The following is a 22,959-nucleotide window of genomic DNA, read 5'->3' on the forward strand; positions in this document are numbered from 1 at the left end:
ATAATTCAGAATCAGAACTTCGTTCAGCAGCTTATACTCAACCAAAGCTATACTTACGAAGGATAATAATTGACCCATTATGAATTTCACAAATGCACACACAGTGTTTAGTATTCAACAATTTTTGTGCTTCATATTACTTAATTGAAATTAATCAATTTCTTTAGTCACTTAACGATTCTCTCTCCTCAGGTACTGTCTGCCCCACTCTCCCTCAAATCTGCTGTCATCACCCATCTCCTCAAAAAAACCCTCAACCCCTCCGTCCTTGCAAACTACCGGTCCATCTCCAACCTCCCTTTCCTCTTCAAAGTCGTTGAACGCGTTGTCCCCTCCCAAATCCGTGCCCATCTTTCCTGCAATTCCACGTTTGAATCCTTTCAATCTGGTTTCTGCGCTTGCCACAGTACCGAAACGGCTCTCATCAAAGTCACAAATTACATCCTTTGAGACTGTGACAAAGGCAAACTATCCCTCCTCATCTTTCTTGACTCGTCTGCAGCCTTTGACATGGGGTTGACCACTTATCCTTCTCCAACGCCTCTCCACCACCGTCCAGCTGGGTGGGACTGCACTTAGAAATTTACAGCATGGAAGGAGGCCACGCCGTCTGACAAAGAGTTATCCAGCCAAATCCCACTTTCCAGCTCTTGGTCTGTAGTCTTGTAAGTTACGGCACTTTAAGTGCACATCCAAGTACTTTTTAAATTTGGTGAGGGTTTCTGCCTCTAACACCCTTTCAGGTAGTGAGTTCCAGACCCACACCACCCTCTAGGTGAAAAAACTTCCCCTTAAATCCCCTCTAAACCTCCTACCAATTACTTAAAATCTATGCCCCCTGTTGACCCCATCTGCTAAGGGAAATAGGTCCTTCCTATCTACTCTATCGAGGCCTCTCATAATTTTATACACCTCAATAAGGACTCCCCTCAGCCTCCTCTATTCCTCATAGCTAAAATTTACCAGTTCAGGCAAAATATCCTGTGTACCTTCTCTAGTGCAATCACATCTTTCCTGTAATGTGGTGACCAGAACGGCAGACAGTATTCCAGCTGCGGCCTAACCAGTGTTTTATACAGTTCAAGCATAAACTTCCTGCTCTTGTATTCTATGCCTCGGCTAATAAAGGCATGTATTCTGTATGCCTTCTTAACCACCTTATCTACCTGGCCTGCTACCTTCAGGGATCTGTGGACATGCACTCCAAAGTGCCTTTGTTCCTCTACACTTCTCAGTGTCCTACCATTTAATGTGTATTTCCTTGCCTTGTTAGACCTCCCCAAATGCATTAACTCACTTCAGGACCGAATTCTATTTACCACTGTTCTACCCACCTGACCAGTTCATTAATATCTTCCTACAGTCTCCAGCCTTCTTCATTATTAACCACACAGCCAATTGATGTATCATCTGCAAACTTCTTAATCATACCCTCTACATTCAAGTCTAAATCATTGATTATATACCACAAAAAGCAAGGGACCTAGTACTGAGCCCTGCACAACTCCACTGGAAACAGCCCTCCAGTCACAAAAGCACCCATAAATCATTACCCTTTGCTTCCTGCCTCTGAGCCAACTTTGGATCCAACTTGGCACTTTGCCCTGGATCCCATGGGCTTTTAGTTTCATGACCAGTCTGCCATGTGGGACCTTATCAAAAGCCTTGCTAAAATCCATATACACTACATCATACGCGCTTCCCTCATCAACCCTCCTCGTTACCTCCTCAAAAAATTCAAATCAAGTTAGTCAGACACGACTTTCCTTAACAAATCCATGCTGACTGTCCTTGATTAATCCATGTCTTTCTAAATGAAGATTTATCCTGTCCCTCAAAATTGTTTCCAATAATTTTCCTACCACTGAGGTTAGGCTGACTGGCCTGTAATTACTCAGTCTATCCCTTTCTCTCTTTTTAAACAAAGGCACAATGTCAGCAGTCCTCCAGCACCACACCTGTAGTCAGAGAGGATTGGAAAATGATGGTCAGAGACTCTGCTATTTCCTCTTTTGCTTCTCTAACAGCCTGGGATACATTTCATCCGGGCCTGGAGATTTATCCACTTTCAAAGCTGCTAAACCCCTTAATACTTCCTCTCTCTCTATGTTTATTTCATCTAATATTTCACACTCCTCCTCCCTGATTGCAATGTTTGCATTGCCCCTCTCTTTTGTGAAAACAGACACAAAGTACTCATTAAAAACCATACCCACGTCTTCCGTCTCCACAAACAGATTATCTTTATGGTCGCTAATAGGCCCTACTCTTTCTTCAGTTATCCTCTTGTTCTTAATCTTTGGGTTTTCCTTGATTTTACTTGCCAAAACATTTTCCATGCTCTCTCTTTGCTTTCCTAATTTCCCTTTTAATTTCACCCCTGCACTTTCTATACTCGGCTTGCATGGTTCCATTCTTAGCCAGAGAATCACCTGCAATGGCTTCTCCCCCTGCCATCGCATCTTCACCACTGGTGTCCCCCAAGGATCTATCCTTGGCCCCCTCCTATTTCTCATCTACATGTTGCCCCTTGGCAACATCATCCGAAAACACAGCGTCAGTTTCCACATATGCGCTGACAACACCGAGCGCTACCTCACTACCACTTCTCTCGACCCCTCCACAGTCTCTAAATTGCAGGCTACTTGTCCGACATCCAGTTCTGGATGAGCAAAGATTTTCTCCAATTGAACACTGGGAAGACCGAAGCCATTGTTTTCTGTTCCCTGGCATAAACTCCGTCCCCTAGCCACTGACTCCATCACACTCCCCAACTTCTGTCTGAGGCTGAACCAGACTGTTCGCAACCTTGGTGTCATATTTGACCCTGAAATTGGCTTTCGACCACATATCCGCAGCATAACTAAGACCACCTATTTTCACCTCCATAACATTGCTTGTCTCCGCACTTACCTCAGCTCATCCGCTGCTGAAGCCCTCATCCATGCCTTTGTTATCTCTAGACTTGACTATTCCAACGCACTCCAGGCTGGCCTCTCACATTCTACCCTACGTAAAGTAGAGGTGATCCAAAACTCAGCTGCCCGTCTCCTAACTCGCACCAAGTCCCACTTACTCATCACTCCTACGCTCGCTGACCTACATTGGCTTCTGGTTAAGCAACGCATCGATTTCAAAATTCTCATCCTTATTTTCAAATCCCTCCATAGCTTTGCCCTTCTCTATCGCTGTAATCTCCTCGATCTCCATGACCCCCCTCGAGATGTCTGCGCTCCTTTAATTGTGCTCTCTTGAGCATCCCCAATTATAATAGCTCAACATTGATGGTCGTGCCTTCTGTTGCCTAGGCCCCAAGCTCTGGAACTCCCTGCCTAAACCTCCTTCAAGACGCTGCTTAAAACATACCTCTTTGACCAAGCTTTTGGTCACCTGCGCTAATTTCTACTTATGTGGCTCGTTGTCAAATTTTTTAAAAATCTCAATACTCCTGTGAGGCGCCTTGGGACGTTTCACTACATTAAAGGCGCTATATAAATACAAGTTGTTGTTGCTGTAAATTGTACGTGTGTGTGCGTGGACTCGCTATTTCAAAGAGAATTTGGTAGAGTTACAAAAGACTGCATTAAATCCAAGAAGCAGATCACAATAAGCAGCATAACGGTTATTATCTCCAGTGTACACCTTTGCAAGAACGGAATATAGAAAAATTGCACCTTACAGATCATAAGGTCTGCTAATGACAGCTGTTAAATGAATGAGAAAGGGGATTATCTATAATTTGACATCAGGCATTTGACAAGGTTACTGCACAAGATAAAAGTTCACAGGGTTCGGGTTAATAGATTAGCATGGATTGAGGATTGGCTAACTAACAGAGAACAGAGAGTCGGGATAAATGGTTCATTCTCCGATTGGCAACCAGTAACTAGTGGGGTGCCGCAGGGATCAGTGCTGGGACCCCAACTATTTACAATCTATATTAACGACTTGGAAGAAGGGACTGAGTGTAACGTAGCCAAGTTTGCTGATGATACAAAGATGGGAGGAAAAGTAATATGTGAGGAGGACACAAAAAATCTGCAAAATGACAGACAGGCTAAGTGAGCGAGAAAGAATTTGGCAGATGGAGTATAATGTTGGAAAGTGTGAGGTCACGCACTTTGGCAGAAAAAAAATCAAAGAGCAAGTTATTATTTAAATGGAGAAAGATTGCAAAGTGCCACAGTACAACGGGACCTGGGGATACTTGTGCATGAAACACAAAAGGATAGTATGCAGATACAGCAAGTAATCAGGAAGGTCAATGGAATCTTGGCCTTTATTGCAAAGGGGATGGACTATAAAAGCAGGGAAGTCTTACTACACCTGGAATACTGCATGCAATTTTGGTTTCCATATTTACGAAAGGATATACTTGCTTTGGAGGCAGTTCAGAGAAGGTTCACTAGGTTGATTCTGGGGATGAAGGGGTTGACTTATGAGAAAAGGTTGAGTAGGTTGGGCCTCTACTCATTGGAATTCAGAAGAATGAGAGGTGATCTTATTGAAATGTATAAGATTATGAGGGGGCTTGACAAAGTGGATGCAGAGAGGATGTTTCCACTGATGGGGCAGACAAGAACTAGAGGGCACAATCTTAGAATAAGGGGCCGCCCATTTAAAACTGAGATGAGGAGAAGTTTCTTCTCTCAGAGGGTTGTAAATCTGTGGAATTCGATGCCTCAGAGAGCTGTGGAAACTGGGACATTGAATAAATTTAAGACCGAAATAGACAGTTTCTTAAATGATAAGGGGATAAGGGGAGTGGGCGGGGAAGTGGAGTTGAGTCCATGATCAGACCAGCCTTGATCTTATTAAATGGCGGAGCAGGCTTGAGGGGCCGTATGGCCTACTCCTGTTCCTATTTCTTATGTTCTTAATTCTAACACTGCACAATGTCATCACAAATGCCATCAATATTTAGGGGTTGGCAACTTCAGGTCATGTGTATTAGAATTTCTCTCCACCCCCACCTCACTTCGGCAGGAATTTGGATCCCATCGAGTTATCAGGTGAAATACAACAGGAGTATAGAAATCTTTTCACAGCACAAAATACACCAATCCCTAAGGTTCATACAGAAGGCATGTGGCAAAATGCAACCTTAAAAAAAAATGCATTCTAATGTCCTTTTTCTCATTAGCAATTTTAAGTCATAATCGAAATATAGACCAAATTTTCAAGCCAGAATAACTAACACTGCAAAATTTGTTGCACAAATTGCACTTTCATGCAATTTATGACTGTAAACTTAAGAGTTGGAATTGTACCACGTTGAGTATTACCTGCTGGCTAGCACTCGTGAAAATCGAGTATGACCAACACAATACAGGTTCGTTTTCCAGCTTGAAAGATTTTCTACAGCTTCTTGGCATCATTTTAAGGATTTCAGTTGTACTTTGCATTTTTTTTTAAATTGCTCAACTTTTGTTCATAGCATTCGACTTTCATTCATAATATGCACAGAACTTTCTATCTGTTTCATAATTTAAAATGTCACTATTGCTTCACAGCTGCTCCGTAATTGGAATGCCAAGGTCAAAGCTGAAATAAGCTTACCTGCTAAATTTCTCTCCGGCATTATTCACCAAGATAGAGTTTTCACACTGGCACTTAACTGCAGGAATGCACGGCTTGTGCACTCACACTGACCTCCATTCCTTCACCCCAGTGTCCCTGCCAATCTCTCAGCCAGAACCCCTGGGGCAAAGAGTAGACATCAGTGGTACAAATACTGTAAATCAGGAAATATTAGCACAAATATTCTGTGGGATCCAACATTGCCAGAGCACTTCCACACAAAAATAATTTCTCTGAGCGATTTAGCTCATAACATAGGCAAGAGCAAAATAGTTGCTGCTGTTAAGCATTGCTCACCTCACATAGCACACTTGGAATCAGGTAAATTTATACTTCAAACATACTACTGTAAAATTAGTAATTTAAAGTTTCAAGCACTGAGTGTTCTGTTAAAATATCCCACAATGCAACAGCGAACATTTCCTGATTTACAGCACACAAACTGCATATTTTTGACCCTTATAGTCAAGATGGGGCACATTTGATGGGAACATTGTTCCCCCTAAGGTACGCGGCCACACGTCAGGAGGTTGGGCTGCCGGAGGTCAGTTGGGCCGAGGCTGCGTAGGGGGGCTTGGGCTGCCAGAGGTCAAGGGGTGTTGGGATCGGTCGGGCCAAGGGGCGCGGAGTGCGTGAAAAGAGAGACCAGGCTAAGGCCGGGGGAGGTCGGCCAAGGCGGGGGGGGTGTGCGGATTCTGGAACTCCAGATTTTGGACGTCGCATCTGTAGTACACTCTAATTAAGCATCTTTAATGAAAACACATTTATCATGCTTAAACTCTAAATGCTTCTTAGAGCTTCATCTCAACAGTGAGCCCACTCAATGACTCTTTTTTATTACAATGGAATAAAACAGCAAAATCTGACGTTCATATCGCCCCAGCAGAACTACTCCCACAATATAAATATGAATTGCAGGTTAGCAAACATTCTTAGTGTGTCATTACTGTGAAGGAATCCATATAACGTCAAAAAAACAAGAAAGAATTGACCATTTGGCCCAAATAAGCTCATCTTTCTAGTAAGATAATTGTTCCATTTTTGCATCCAGCTGCAGTTTGAACCTGCCTGGAGTTTTCGCTCGATTGCGCTGGTTTTGTCGGCACAATTCCCCCAATATTGGCACAGCTGGCGCAAAAGATCGCGGAACTTTAAGCGCAATTTGCATTCAGTGCAACTCAAGTTTCTGCGATCTTTTGTGATGGTTTTAAAAATATGATGATTAAAAACAGCCCCGCCTATAAACAGGCCACACCCCAGGGTGAATTAATCACCATTGGGAGTTTCCGCTAATTGTGCTCGTTTGCAGGCCTTTGAGGTGGTTCCAAAAAATAAGCCAGAATTTGTGAGTGCAAGAACACTAATGGTATGTTTTGAAAGCTTTGAACACATTTGTAAAATGAACTTACTACTGTACCCCAATATAAATAGAAAGGTGCTTTGTATATTTTTTTTTTAAAGTCACTTTCAGTAATTTGAAATTGGGTACTCAGAGGTGGTGGTTTGACACTAATTTAAAATGCTTATTTTTTTGAGAAAATCCCATTTTTAGCTGAATTAATCAAAAGTAACTAAGGGGCCAAGTTTCGGCCTGAATTGCTCCTGTTTTTTTTGGAGCAACTGGTTTAGAATGGAGTATCTTAGAAATTGCAATTCTCGGCATTTAGTTTGCTCCAGTTCTAGTCAGTTAGAACAGTTTCAGTTTGGAACAGAATTTTTTTCAAAAGGGGCGTGTCCGGCCACTTACGCCCGTTTTGAAAGTTTAGGCAGTGAAAACTTACTCCAAACTAACTTAGAATGGAGTAAGTGTAGATTTTTGTACGCTCAGAAAAACCTTGTCTACACTTAGAAAATCAGGCGTAGGTTACAAATCAGGCGTAGGGAATAGGGAATGGGGGCGGGGTTAAAAGGGAAGTTTACAAACATTAAACACTTCAGTTTTACAAATAAAGAGCCATCATCAATAATAAATGATAAATACATCAATAAATCAATCAAAAAAAATTAATAAAAAATAAAAAAAATTAAAAATTCAATAAATAAAACATTTTGTACTTACCGACTGCAGCACCGGGAGTCCTCCAACAGCATGCTGGGACGGACCCCCAGTGTGTCTCTGTCAGTGTCTCTATCTCTCTGTCTGTGTGTGTGTGTCTTTCACTCTGTCAGTGTCTGTGTTTCTGACAGCGAGGGGAGGGGGAGAAGGGGAGCGGGGGAGGGGGAGAAGGGGAGCGGGGGAGAAGGGGAGCGGGGGAGGGAAGGAGAGGGGGAGGAGAGGGGAGGGAAGGAGAGGGGGAGGGGGGGAGAGGGGGAGGAGAGGGAGAGGGGGAGGAGAGGGGGAGGGAAGGAGAGGGGGAGGGAAGGAGAGGGGGAGGGAAGGAGAGGGGGAGGGAAGGAGAGGGGGAGGGAAGGAGAGGGGAGGGAAGGAGAGGGGAGGGAAGGAGAGGGGAGGGAAGGAGAGGGGAGGGAAGGAGAGGGGAGGGAAGGAGAGGGGAGGGAAGGAGAGGGGAGGGAAGGAGAGGGGAGGGAAGGAGAGGGGAGGGAAGGAGAGGGGAGGGAAGGAGAGGGGAGGGAAGGAGAGGGGAGGGAAGGAGAGGGGAGGGAAGGAGAGGGGAGGGAAGGAGAGGGGAGGGAAGGAGAGGGGAGGGAAGGAGAGGGGAGGGAAGGAGAGGGGAGGGAAGGAGAGGGGAGGGAAGGAGAGGGGAGGGAAGGAGAGGGGAGGGAAGGAGAGGGGAGGGAAGGAGAGGGGAGGGAAGGAGAGGGGAGGGAAGGAGAGGGGAGGGAAGGAGAGGGGAGGGAAGGAGAGGGGAGGGAAGGAGAGGGGAGGGAAGGAGAGGGGAGGGAAGGAGAGGGGAGGGAAGGAGAGGGGAGGGAAGGAGAGGGGAGGGAAGGAGAGGGGAGGGAAGGAGAGGGGAGGGAAGGAGAGGGGAGGGAAGGAGAGGGGAGGGAAGGAGAGGGGAGGGAAGGAGGGGAGGGAAGGAGAGGGGAGGGAAGGAGAGGGGAGGGAAGGAGAGGGGAGGGAAGGAGAGGGGAGGGAAGGAGAGGGGAGGGAAGGAGAGGGGAGGGAAGGAGAGGGGAGGGAAGGAGAGGGGAGGGAAGGAGAGGGGAGGGAAGGAGAGGGGAGGGAAGGAGAGGGGAGGGAAGGAGAGGGGAGGGAAGGAGAGGGGAGGGAAGGAGAGGGGAGGGAAGGAGAGGGGAGGGAAGGAGAGGGGAGGGAAGGAGAGGGGAGGGAAGGAGAGGGGAGGGAAGGAGAGGGGAGGGAAGGAGAGGGGAGGGAAGGAGAGGGGAGGGAAGGAGAGGGGAGGGAAGGAGAGGGGAGGGAAGGAGAGGGGAGGGAAGGAGAGGGGAGGGAAGGAGAGGGGAGGGAAGGAGAGGGGAGGGAAGGAGAGGGGAGGGAAGGAGAGGGGAGGGAAGGAGAGGGGAGGGAAGGAGAGGGGAGGGAAGGAGAGGGGAGGGAAGGAGAGGGGAGGGAAGGAGAGGGGAGGGAAGGAGAGGGGAGGGAAGGAGAGGGGAGGGAAGGAGAGGGGAGGGAAGGAGAGGGGAGGGAAGGAGAGGGGAGGGAAGGAGAGGGGAGGGAAGGAGAGGGGAGGGAAGGAGAGGGGAGGGAAGGAGAGGGGAGGGAAGGAGAGGGGAGGGAAGGAGAGGGGAGGGAAGGAGAGGGGAGGGAAGGAGAGGGGAGGGAAGGAGAGGGGAGGGAAGGAGAGGGGAGGGAAGGAGAGGGGAGGGAAGGAGAGGGGAGGGAAGGAGAGGGGAGGGAAGGAGAGGGGAGGGAAGGAGAGGGGAGGGAAGGAGAGGGGAGGGAAGGAGAGGGAGAGGAGAGGGGAGGGAAGGAAGGGGAGGGAGGGAGAGAAGGAGGCTGAACGGGCCGGGCCCAAGACTTCGGGTTGGATTTACAGGTGGGTGGCGTCGGGTCCTGGGGGGCAGGGGGGGGGGGAGTCTCGCGGAGTTCAGGTCGGGTCGCGGAGGTTGGGAGGAGGGTCGCGGAGGTCGGATCGCCGGGGAGAGCGGAGGTCAGGTCAGGGCGGGTCGCGGGAGCGGAGGTCGGGTCGCCGGGGGAGCGGAGGTCGGGTCGCCGGGGTGGGGGTGCGGAGGTCAGGTCACGGGGGGGGGGGGAAAGAGAGTGGAGGTCAGGTCGCCAGGGTGGGGGGAGGGAGCGGAGGTCGGATAGCCGGGGAGAGCGGAGGTCAGGTCGGGTCGGGTTCGTTCGGGTGGGAGGAGCCTTATCCACGCAGCCCCAGTGAGGCCATTCGGCCAGGGCTAGGGGCTACGTGCTTTGGGCCCGTCCCACAGTTTTGGGCGCCTGGAGCTACTGCACATGTGCGCCCACTGTAGCGCGCATGTGCAGAGGTCCCGGCACTGTTTTCAGCACAGGTACCTGGCTCCGCCACGCCCAGCTCCAGAGGACCTGCAGGGAGCCGGAGAATAGGCGAGTTTTTTTTTAGGCGCACTTTGTGGCGCGAAAAACGGCCCGGCCCAAAACTATTCTTAACTATACCAAGGAATATTTTTTAAAGCAACATTTAAAAACAGTAACGTTTTAAAATGCTACCCAATTGTGCTGGTTCATGGGAGATTTTGTGTTCGGCAATACGCAAATGGATTTGAGCAGAAACTTGGAGGGGGGCGGGGTGAGAAGGGGGAAAGAGACAAACACACTTTTCAAAAGGGATGCAATTTGCACTGGAATCATCGATTGCACTCACAGCAGATACTCTGCCGTCTAATAGTTTTGCATTCAAAATTGAGGTTGGAAGATTATTCCAGAATAATCATTGCTCATCATGAAAGAAGCGCTTCCTAATTATTTGGTTTCAAAATTAGTTTTCACGAATTAATTATCTTTCAATTCATTCTACTCTCCTGGCTTGCTTTAAAGAAACACTTTGGATTTGTCTTGTCCTAATCATTTAATATTTTATACATACTTCAATGAAATCTCTCTCTTTATTACCTTTTGTCCCTATAATTGTAACGGTCAAGCTTCTCTAATGTTTCCTTACAAATCATTCCCTTTTACACTTAATCAGTCTTGTTGCTATTCTCTGCATTGTTTCCAACATATGTGTGTGTTTTTTGATTGCATGGTGACCAGAACTGAACACACTACTCTGAATGGGCTCTAACAACAGTAGCCTAAGCTTAGCCTCAGTTCTACAGACTTGTACTCTATAGTTTTGGCTACGTAATCCGAGTATTCCATTAAGCTTTTTAAAAACTGTTTTGTCACATTGTCTAGACATTGAAAATGATAAGCCTACCATCACTTTGAGGTACATGTCTAAGTGTCTCTCTTCTAATTTAATTAAGATTTTTTAAAAACTAGTATTGAACCATGCTGCTAATTAACACTTTTTTCTGTATTCAGCTCAAAATGTATTTGCGGCGTAACGTGCTGGTACCTGTAGTGCAAAATGATAACGGCGTGGTGAGGGCAATGGGGCATCTGGGACCTTAGTTAATGGCGGGGCCAACAGTGCATCTCCTTAACCAATGAGATTTAAGGATTGAAAAGAAACAGAGGAACAGCAGAGAAGGAAGGTAAAATAGAGTGGGTGAATTAAAGTCAAATCAAGTTCAGGAAGAGAAATGAGAGAAAAAGATTGGATTGAGAGTAGAAAAAAGAGACTAAAGAAAATCTTGAAAACATTAAAAAAATGTCATCATTTTCTGTGGCGAGTTTAATGGCAATTAATGTGTAAATCCAGTAAGATCTTAAAAATAATGGGGGGGGGGGGGGGGGAGCGGTCCAAGGGTTATGTGCAAAGCAAACAGCAGAGTGGCGTAAATCGACCAGCAAGTTCTAGAGATTTGTAACATGCAGTATCTCTTAAACCTCTGAACTTGCACATTAATCTTGACATCATGCCGTTATTTTATCAGCATGATCGGGCCCATCACATCAGTTACTCTCACAGGGATACACACAATGTTGGATTGCCAATCTCTTCTTGTATAGGATATCAGCAGATAGTGAGTGTTATTCACTAAACTTAGTGAATAAAACTCCTCCCTTGCACTCTCTGCCCCACCACACCATAATCTTGATAACGTCTACACCAAAACAAATCCTTTGAGTACCGCTTCTCATTGGTTCAGTTATTCCATTTTATAGATTTAATACATTGGATTATATCCATTACACATAAGGTTCACCCTATGCAACCAAATTTGGTTCACCTTATTCACTGCTCCTACATTTTCATTTTACTTCCAAATATGAAAAGTGCTGAAAAAAACTATTCATAATACTATTCAATTAACAAATTTCTTACTTCAGCCCACGCAAGAATGCACCTCAGGCAAAAAATGTGAGAACAGCTCTCAGGAACAGCCACTTCTTGTTCCACAAAGTGGCTCAGGCAAATAGGACACCAGTCCATGTGAGCAGTTGTTGGAGAAAACACCCTGTTATCTGCTCGTTCTTGTTCATTTTCTCCGCCTGTTAACAAAATCAGAAAAATGGTCAAGTCTCAAAGAGCATGAATTCATAATACACAGTAGACAATGAATAAGTTGCAACATTAATTTGCATCAAAAATTCAACTCAACTCTCGTCACCTTAAAGTATGATCAATAACACCAATCATAAAAATACAATTATTATGAGGTTTTGTTGTAATTCATACATCTGTGTATCTTCAGTCATTGCAAAATTCTGTAAATATTTCTTTTTGCAAGTATTATGGCCCCATGTTTCCACACGCGGCAAAACAGGCGCCCCTCTGAGCTGGGCACTTGTTTTTTGCGCCGAAAACGGCGCCTGAAAAAAAACGCACTATTCTCGAGCGTTTTGCAGCTCGGTGTCAGCTTGGCGCGGCGCCCAGGGGGCGGAGCCTACCACTCGCGCCGATTTTGTAAGTAGGAGGGGGCGGGTACCATTTAAATTAGTTTTTTTTGTGCCGGCAACCCTGCGCGTGCGCGTTGGAGCGTTTGCGCACGCGCAGTGTGAAGGAAACATTGACACTCGGCCATTTTTGTAGTTCTTTGTAGGTGTTCAATTTTTAACATTTTTTAATAAAACCACATTGCCCTTCCATGATCAGCACTGAGGCTTCGTGCAGCAGTGAGAAGGCTGCAGGAAGCCTCAGAAGTTGAGGCAGCCGTTTCCCGACGGGCCCGACCGACGGCGGGGGAGCCTACCCCCCCCTGCCGTCGGGAATGGTTGCCTCAACTTCTGAGGCTTCCTGCAGCCTTCTCCCTGCCTCCCCCCCGCTGCCGTCGGTCGGGCCCTCACTGCCCCCCCCCCTCCCCTGCCGTCAGTTGGGCCCTCACTGCATCCCCCCCCCCCCTCCCTGCCGTCGGGAACGGCTACTGCCATCGGTCGGGCCCTCACTGCCTCACCCCCCTCCGCCGTCGGGAACGGCTGCTACCGTCGGTCGGGTCCTCACTGCCTCCCCCCCCGCTTCCGTCGGGAACAGCTGCCTCAACTTGAGGCTTCCTGCAGCCTTCTCCCTGCCTGAAGCACTTTCACACAGGTAGGAACATGGTTTATTTAATCTTTTCTTTGCTTATAAATTTTTATTCAGGTTGGAATTATTTGTATAATATTTGTACAAGTATAACTAAGGATTTATTGTAGAATGTAATGACTTCCTTCCCTCCCCCCCCCCCCCCCCTCTCATTCCCGACGCCTAATCTGTAACCTGCGTCTGATTTTTTAATGTGTAGACAAGGTTTTTTTAGGCCTACAAAAATCGTTACTTGCTCCATTCTAAGTTAGTTTGGAGTACGTTTTCACTGTGGAAACTTTCAAATCAGGCATCAGTGGCCGGACACGCCCCCTTTTGAAAAAAAAATTCTGTTCAAAAGTGAAACTGTTCTACCTGACTAGAACTGCAGAAAACTTAAATGTGGAGAATTCCAATTTCTAAGATACTCTGTTCTCCACCAGTTGCTCCTAAAAATCAGGAGCAAATCATGTGGAAACTTGGGGCCTATAAAACTACTGTTAAAACTTTTACTTTTCCTATTTCATTTTTTCTCTTTTACATTCATACACTGTCAAATTGCTTTTTCACCATGCTTTCTGTGCTTTTCGTTAACATTTTCTTAACTGTTAAGACATTTCAATACTGTGAGAAGCAACAACTAAAACATTTGTAATACAGTATTTCATTGCTGTGCTGAACTTCTATGCAAACGTGTACTCAAATTTACAAAACCTGAAATTTAGGGGAGGGGAAGTAATAAGATTCTGAATGTATTTAAGCATGGTCATCAGTCTTTTACATTTGTGTCCCATTATTTGGAAACGCCGTTCATTCTTTTGTTCCATATTTTCTTCTACCCCTTCCTTTCCCTGTAACGCAATCCTTTTGCCTTTGTGAAGCCTTGAGAACCACCATTAAATTTGTGTTTGCATTAATATGCATTGATCACAAATCTGATACTAACAGACCTGTTCTGATTTATGATAAATGTATCAATGAGGCAACAGTGCTGAAAACAGTCTTTCCTAAGCTTCTTCGCATGAGAAAGTTCATTGGGACAAATCAACAAATTAGATACATACGGTCAAATAAGATCAAGTTGCCATGGCTTCACAGCTGCACTGCCAGGATGCGGGGCACAGTTTGGATACTTTTGCTGTAAAGTATTGAAAAGTTTCTAGTTTTTCGGTTGAAAATCCTTTGCAAGATCTCCAATGAAAAATTAAGCAACCCACAGCTTATCTCATTCAGCTGTACTACTGGAGTCACAAGAACATAATTAGGAGCAGGTATAGGCCATACGGCCCCTTGAGCCTGCTCTACCATTGAATAAGATCATGGCTGATCTTTAACCTCAACTCCATTTTCCCGACCGATCTCCATATCCCTTGAATCCCCAGGAGTCCACAAATCTATCTATCTCACCCTTGAATATACTCAGGAGAATCAGTATCCACAGCCCTTTGGGGTAGAGAATTTCAAAGATTCATAACCCTTTAAGTGAAGAAATTCCTCATCTCATCTCAGTCTTAAATGGCCATCCCCTTATCCTGAGATTCTGCCCCGAGTTCGAGACTTGCCAACCAGGGAGAATAACCTCTCAGCATCTACCCTGTCAATCCCCCTCAGAATCTTATATGTTTTAATGAGATCACCTCTCATTCTTTTAAACTCCAGAGTATAGGCTTAATCTACGCAATCTCTCCCTAGAGAACAACCCTTTCATCCCAGGAATCAATCTACCGAACCCTCGTTGCACAGTCTCCAAGGCAAGTATATAATTCCTCGGATAAGGAGACCAAAACTGTGCACAGTACTACAGGTGTGGTCTCACCAAAGCGCTGCACAATTATAGCAAGACTTCCTTACTCTTGTACCCCAACCCCTTTGCAATAAAGGCTAACATGGTATTTGCCTTCCTAATTGCTTGCTGTACCTGCAGGCAAACTCTGTTTCCTGTACGAGGACACCTAAATCTCTCTGAGCACCAACATTTAAGTTTCTCACCATTTAAAAAAATATTCTGCTTTTCTATTCTTTCTATCAAAGTGAATAACCTCACATTTCCCCACATTATATTCCATCTGCCACCTTATTGCCCACTCTTAACCTGCCTAGATCAATTTGCAGGCTCTTTTTGTCCTCCGCACAGCTTAATTTCCCACCTTGGATACATTACACTCGGTCCCTTCATACAAGTCATTAATATAGATTGTAAATAGCTGAGGCCCAAGCACTGATCCTTGTGGCAATGATTATCAACGATTACATAAGTAAGTTAGAGCTTCATCTCTTAATATATTGTCATATGGTTAGCTGGGAGAATGGCATGTCCGATACCATTATTAAGCCTGGATCTGGAGTTAAATTACGACAGAAACTGCCAAGAGATAAATGCTCACCAGTTAAGGCAGTGTGTAGTTATCCCATAGAGACCAGAAAAGTGACAAGTTCAAACCCTAATCTCAGATCTCAATTAAGGAAGAGGAAGGATACTGCAATCACTCAGTGACAAATAGTTTTGACACAAGAGCGTATGTAAACAAATATTTATGAACTTGAATGTGGGTTTTGAAAGTGTAACTAAATTCCTCAAAGAAAATGAATCTTGAACATTCACATAGCCGTTCAAGGCTTTCATGCAGATTAGTTTTTATACTTCCATATAACTAATGAAATATTTGATATATCTGTAGATTAAATTACAAGCCAATGTCCCATTGCACTGTATTTCGGGCTGTTTTAAGTTGCCAGCTTTTATGAAGCCGTTGGGTAGCTTTTGGTAGTTTCTAGGTAGCATCAATCGTAAATCCCAAATATCTCTCCAAGATACAGTCATCATGAACATACCCCACCCACACCCTATATATTCCTCAAATTAACATTTATGACAAAAACATACAACGGTAACAAAAATTCAACTCAGGAAAAAAACATACCCATCCCATCTTCCAAACACTAACAATGCCCCTTTATGCCTAGCCTAATGCACCCCACATGATCTCATGAATATCACCGACCTTGGGTACATGTTTTTGATGTCCCTCGACCACCAGCCACTCAGTTGAGTCATGACAATTATTTTCCAGATTATCCCCTTCTAATCGGCCTGGTTTTTCGCCTCTCCCAGATGACATGGTTTCTGAGTGGGTTGGGAAGCATCACAACTGTATGGGACAAGCTACATGGACCAGCGGCTCTTTTCCGGTCTGTCATTTTTTTGTATTTTTGTCATCATCATCATAGGCGGTCCCTCGAACGAGGATGACTTGCTTCCACGAGTTCACAGGTGTTTCGATGAAGGACCTGATGTTCCAGTCCTGAACTCCAATTGAGGGGGTGGAAGATGCCTTCGCGTGAATTTTTTTAACGTGTGGTGACCGTTGCACACCAGCCATCACACGGGCTTGACAGAGCTAGGCCTTTATCCAGTGGCAAGGGTTAACCAGGATGACTGGAGACCTGCTCTGCTGTACGGACCTAGCGCGCGCACATATCGCAGTGTGGGCTGGCCCGTGCTGACCCTGGGCCCTCGACTCTTCTGGGCCCCGTACCCTCATCTGTCGCACCGCCGCTCCTCTGCCATAAACATTCACCGCATCTCACCACAAACACTTGCCGATCAACCGTCGCGACCTTCCCACTCCTCTGTAACCTGGGTCCTGCCAATGTTCCTGCCCACACTCCAAAACGGTGACCAGGGTTTTGATGACTTATACCATGCACAGAGCCATCGTTGGGCACCCAGAGTACGTGATAGACAAGGAGGCATCCTGCTGGTCAACGTATTAAAGAAAGCCCCCTTCTTTCCATATATCCTACCAGGTATGGGCAGCTAAAATAATGTTTTAAAGCAAAAGTACTCAGAGCAGTGGAATGGCCATGTGGCAAAACACAATATCGTGGGTTCTGACAAGGTTTGGGCTACGGAGGACTGAACACAAGACGTCAGGTGTTGAGGTAGTGCTTAATCCTACAAACTGCGGTGGATTAGCAAAGAATTCATGAGTCGGCCAAAAAGTTCATGAAAGACAATGATAGCAGCTTCAGTTATTCTGAGTTTCCCCACCTGTATTTTCCAGTCAATTGCCTTAAATTATCTTCACAGTTAACCAGTTACCACTCCCATTCTGTTTCAGCTGGTATATTTGGTACAGTTCCCTGACCTCACTGTCACTATCCTTCACAAATTCTATCTGATCCAAAACTCCAGGGTTCATTTTCTACACACACGAAGACCTACTCACCCATCACGTCCATATTGTTGTTGTACCCTGAACCAAACATACATACTGCAAATCTCCCAGGTTACTTGTGCCACTTCCAACAAAATGCTTACACACCGGGCACAGCTGGACAGTACATGCAACATAACAAAGCAACCAGACTAGAACTCCCAGAAGTCAACATACAGCCCTAGATCCCAAGATGCTATGTGGGATGATGGCTGCGGTTGCTGGAGGCCAATCACCTCAGCCCCAGGACATCGCTGCAGGATTTGCTCAGGGCAGCATTCAGCTGCTTCATCAATGACCTTCCCTCCATTATAAGGTTGGAAGTGGGAAGCTCCATTTGCAATTCCACAGATAATCAAGACCTGGACAACATCCAGACTTGGGATGGTAAATACCAAGTAACATTTGGGCCACACAAGTGCCAGGCAATGGCTATCTACAACAAAAGAGCACCTAACCACACCACCTTGACAATCAATGGCAACACCATCACTGAGACTCCCACCGCCCCCCACCATCAACATCCTATGGGTCATCGTTGACCAGAAACTCAACGGGAACAGCCCGATAAACGCCATGGCTACTAAAGCAGGCCAGAGGCTGGGTATTCTGCAGTGAGTGGCTCACCAGTGATTCCCCAAATCCTCTCCCCCACCTACAAGGGTCAAGCCAGTAATGGAAATCTCTCCATTTGCCTGGATGTGTGCAGCTCCAGCACCCAAGAAGCTCAACACCTCAACATCATACAGGACAAAGCAGTGCTCTTAATTGGAACTTCATCCACTATCCTAACCATCTAGCCCCCTCCATCACCATCATACCATGGCTACAGTGTGTACTATCTACAGGATGCACTGCAACAACTCACCAAGGCTTCTTCAGCAGCACTTTCCAAACCCACATCATCTACCAAGTTCCCCATAAGTTACACTCCATCCTAACCTGAATGTATATCGCCGTTCTTTCATTGCGATTGGGTCAAAATCCTGAAACTCCCCCTGTCCAACAGCAACATGGGAGCACCTTCACCATACGGACTACAGCGGTTCCCAAGAGCAACTAGGGTTGGACAATAAATGCTGGCCTAGTCAGTGACACCCATGTTCTGTGAATGAATACTAAAGAAAACAAACTGCCAAGTTAGATGTCTGAATATTTATTTAATCCAGCCCTTTCCCACTTTGGTTGAGGATGTAAAAGACATGGTCATTCTTTATAAATGGTGGTGGATCTCGCATGGTACTACACATAGATAATGACTAAAAGTTGTGCTACTTGCCAATGCCAGTTACAGAAATAAATTTGTGCTGCTCACTTACCCTTAACCTTTGTGAAATGAATGGCAGTTTCAGTACACAAGTTTTATTAAATATTTGTTCGCAGGATGGCAGAAATACTAGCAAGGCCAAATGTATTGCCCTTCCCCATTTGCCATGAGAAGGTAGTGATGGGCCTTCTTGTTGAACAAGTGCAGCCCTTGCATTGTTGGTGCTCCCACAATGGTGTTAGTTAGGCAATTCCAGTTGAAGGGAACACAGAGGTGCTGGTGTTACAAGGACATTGTTGTGCTTGTCCTTCTTGCTGGTAGTGGTCATGGGGCTGGGGCGCACTATCAAAGTAAATTTGATGAGTTGATCGATCACATCCAGTAGATAGTACATTCTGCATCCCTAATGGACAAGCACTGGAGGGGTTGGATATTGAGCAAGTGACAATGTGGCAATCAAACAGGCTACTTTATCCTGGATGTTGTTGAGCTTCTTGGGTATTGTTTTGCCAGATTATGCCTCTGTGATGTGCCGGGGTGTTTTCTATGTTAAAGGCGATATATAAACGCAGTGTTGTTGCAGCTACACCCACCCAGGCAAAGAGTTAGTGTACTCCACCACTCTCTTGATTTGAGCCCTTGACATGATGGAGAAGCTTTGAGGTGTCAAAAAGTGCAGCACTTTTTTGCAGAATTCCCAGTTTCTGACTTGCTCATGGAACCACGGTGTTGATATGACTCCCAGAAGGTTGCTGCTGGAGACTCAGTGATTGTGGCTCTACTGAATCACAGAGAGACATAGTTGGGCCTTTTCTTGTTCCAAGATTGTCATTGTCTGGCATTTATGTGGCGTGAATGTTATCTGCCACTTTTCAGACCAAGTCTGGATGTTATCCAGCTCCTGCTGTAGGCTGGTATGGATAGCCTCATTAACAGAGTTGTGAATGAACAGTGTAGAATTGTCAGCGAACAGCCCCACTTCTGGAGTTATGAAGGAGAGAAGGCCATGAATGAAGTTGGTTCAGCTGAGGACACTTCCCCGAGGAACTGCTGTAGCGCTGGGGCTGGCTGGGCAGACACAGAGAGACAGGTCAGTCAAATGGGGCTTTGAAGCATCAATAGATAAATAGACAGTAGCAAAGACAAATAGCAAGATTACAGTAATATACAGAACTTGACTACACCATGCATATATATATATATATATAAAATCACAGGCTGGCCCTGAGTGAGAATGAGAGGTGTATTTGTTTAAACAAACACCATTTTGATTATTTTTGGAAATTGGAAGGGAGATTTGAGCTAGGACCGGTCTTTCTATTTGACAGCCATGTGTGAGAGAGAGAGAGAGAGAGAGAGAGAGAGAGAGAGAGAGAGAGGAGAGCAGGAAGCTCTACTGGAGATTATCCATTGATAACTGCATAAAGTCACCGCTGAGGGATATCAGGTAGAGCTTTACTGTAAGTTTTAGAGCCAAGTCATCTGTTTAATATTCCAGAAGTGTCAAGTTCTGTTCACAACTATAAATATTATCTATTTATGTTAATCTGCTTGCTACTTTATCGCCAAAGGAATGGTCAGATGGCGTTTTTTCTACCACATTCTGAAGTCGTGTGAAGGCATGTAATATACCTAGCTAGCTTTTGTTTGACGCCGCTGTTTACTATAACTACCCAGACACTGGGTATGTGCAGGTATACTCTGCTTCGTAGGGACCAAGAAATCACTTGCGGTAGTGGTCCTTGGTGCTGAGGACAAGGAAAGTATCAGAGGCAAGAACCCAAAATGTAAATCACTATAAATATGTTTGCGCCACTCACCCACTTTTGCCTCTTGTTATACAACAGTTAGAAATTGAATAGACGAACATCAGAAACATACATAAAATATATGAGATTATACACAAATATGAGAAAGGGGCCATAACACAAATAGAAAAGAGATATACAAGGAGCCTGACCATGTATTTGTGATCAGCCCCATTTTTTAATATATTTGTTCTCTCGCATGGTGCGACTCTCAGAAGACAGTATTTGAGCAACTTGATTGGGTAGCTTTTCCCACCTGTTTTTGGTTGGCTGAAATATCTTGTTTAGTAAATGTGACAGTCAGCATTTACTTTGGGGTGTAATGGAGACCAAGGCGTGAGCTTTATGGATGCTCGCCATACATGAGACTTAGACTGATCAATAAATTATAGGATCCAAAACTCGGGCTGCCTGAATTTTGTTTCAATAGAACATGCAGATGTTCTGCCAGATGAAGGGTGTAGCTGTGCGAACCTGCACGGGTCCTAGCTATGCCTGTCCTTTTAATCCAGTCCTACTCAGGGGCCCTCCCTGATCGTTTCTTCCATTACATTGATAACTGTATTGGTGCTGCTTCATAGTCTCACCCTGATCTGGAGAATTTTATTCACAATGCTACAAATTTCCTTTCCTCCCTTACGTTTACATGGTCCATCTCAGACTCATCTCTTCCCTTCCTGGAATAGTCTATCTCCATCTGTGGATATAGAGATATCCAATGACATCTATTACCACTCATCCATTCCTACAATTACTTTGTTTATACTTTCCCCACCCAACTTCCTGCAAGGACTCCGTTCCCTTCTTCCAGTGAACAAACTGATGCTTGCGTTAGGATGGCACTATCAGTTTATCACTGCCTAAAGGCAACCAAAGCTGCTTGCAAATCTTTTCTTTTCAGGTAGAATTTGAGGGGCATTAAGCGATATACATCCAGGTGTGCTGTATAGGAAACCAGGAGAATTTGAACTCGGAGGACTTTATGCTAGAAAATAAAAATTACTTCCAGTTTTATTAAAACTCCTTTGCTTTTATACTACCTACATCTGTTGTCCCTATCTAGGCAGAATGAGCTTTATTTTAAAACAGGTGCCAGGCATTTGGGGCTTCACTTGTGGCAGATGTGCAATCCAGAGGAATCCAGGAAAAAACCGAGAATTACTTTCAGTTGCCCATCAGTCATTAGACTACTTCCAAAATGAGCCTGTAGATGGTTTGAGCAGTACTGCCCCTGAACAAAACGAGAAGTTTATTTTAGCAAGGGATTCCCAGACTGAAAGTTATGCTTTTTAAAAAAAACTCAGTTTACGGACATGTACAAAAACAAGCTCTCCAAATTTACTTTACAAGAACTAATAGTTTTCATTGGATGGCAAATTCACAGACCTTTCATGGGTTTATGATGTTATAGATTAGAGGTCGTGGGCCATCGAGTGTTAGCCACACAGTAATGTAAAAGTACCTCTAATTGAAAAGGCTAGACCTTCCCCAATGGTTCATTGGGTAAATGCACCACTGCAGTATAGTACTGACAGATATGCCACAGGAATGTCCAACAACTTCGAGAGGGTAAAGTAATGTGCATCCACTAGACATTCTGTTGCTGCCTCTTACGGATTCATGTCAATGTTTATGGATTTTAGCCATCAAGATAGGCTCCAGAAGCCGGGGCTATTTTAATTGGCGAAATAAAGACCTCGAAGAGCTGTGATTTAAGGTTTTTAAAGTTATGGAAAGGAATACATTTTGTCCAGTTGACTAGTTATGAGATTGATTGGGTTGGAAAAACCAATTATAAAATACCCATTCAAAAAATTAGGTTAAATGTAAAAATGTATTTCTTTTCACAGACAGTGATTGCCCTCTGTAACAGATTACTGAAGAGTGCAGTGAGTAGGGATTTCCAGCAATCCTTCAAAAGAGAACTGGACAAGTTCCTGAACACCTAAGAGCAGGAGTGAAATAGGCAGGAAGAACACATTGCCCCAGATACAATGATGTGTGCATCATGGATAAAGGAGGAAGTACAAATGCAAGACATCTCTGCAAGATGCGAGTAGCTATCCTTTATGTCAAGGCAGCATTTGACAGAGTATGGCATCAAGGAGCCATAGCTAAACTGAAGTCAATGGGAAAATTCTCCAGTGGCTGGAGTCATACCTGACAAAAATGTCAGTGGTTTTTGGAAACCAACAGTCGCAAAACCAGAATGTCACTGCAGGAGATTCTCAGCTCCATTCACAACTCCTCTCATAATGAAGTAGTCCATGCCAATATCCAGCAGGACCTGTATGGCAACCAGGCTTGTGCTGACAAGTGGCAGGAACATTCATACCACATAAGTGCCTGGTAATGATCATCTGGAACAAGAGGCATCACCATCGCCGGGCCCCCTGCCATCACATCCTATGGGTCGTCATTAACCAGAAGCTAAACCGGACCAACCATATTAACACTGTGGCTGCAAGAGCAGGGCAGATGCTTGGAACTCTGCAATGAGTGGGTCACTTCCTGACCCCTTTAAATCTCATCTACAAGGCTCAAATCAAGAGTGTGATGGAATACTCTCAATTGCCTAGATGGGTGCAGCTGCAACACTCAAGGAGCTCAAAACCATCCAGAACAAAGCAGTTCACTTG

At 45.1% G+C, this 22,959-nt stretch overlaps 1 protein-coding gene across 6 annotated transcripts in view; it reads right to left on the minus strand.

Moving 5' to 3' along the window:
• Positions 1–22,959, minus strand: part of scaf11 (SR-related CTD-associated factor 11) — an 83,930-nt gene that overhangs the window by 44,621 nt on the left and 16,350 nt on the right. For all 6 annotated transcript variants that reach the window (XM_070900240.1, XM_070900243.1, XM_070900244.1 and 3 more), the window contains one exon: positions 11,853–12,019. In XM_070900240.1, coding sequence (XP_070756341.1) covers positions 11,853–12,019 — 167 coding nt within the window. The remainder of the gene's footprint in view (positions 1–11,852; positions 12,020–22,959) is intronic.

This window comes from Pristiophorus japonicus, chromosome 15 (assembly GCF_044704955.1).
Source record: "Pristiophorus japonicus isolate sPriJap1 chromosome 15, sPriJap1.hap1, whole genome shotgun sequence".
Classification (NCBI taxonomy): domain Eukaryota; kingdom Metazoa; phylum Chordata; class Chondrichthyes; family Pristiophoridae; genus Pristiophorus; species Pristiophorus japonicus.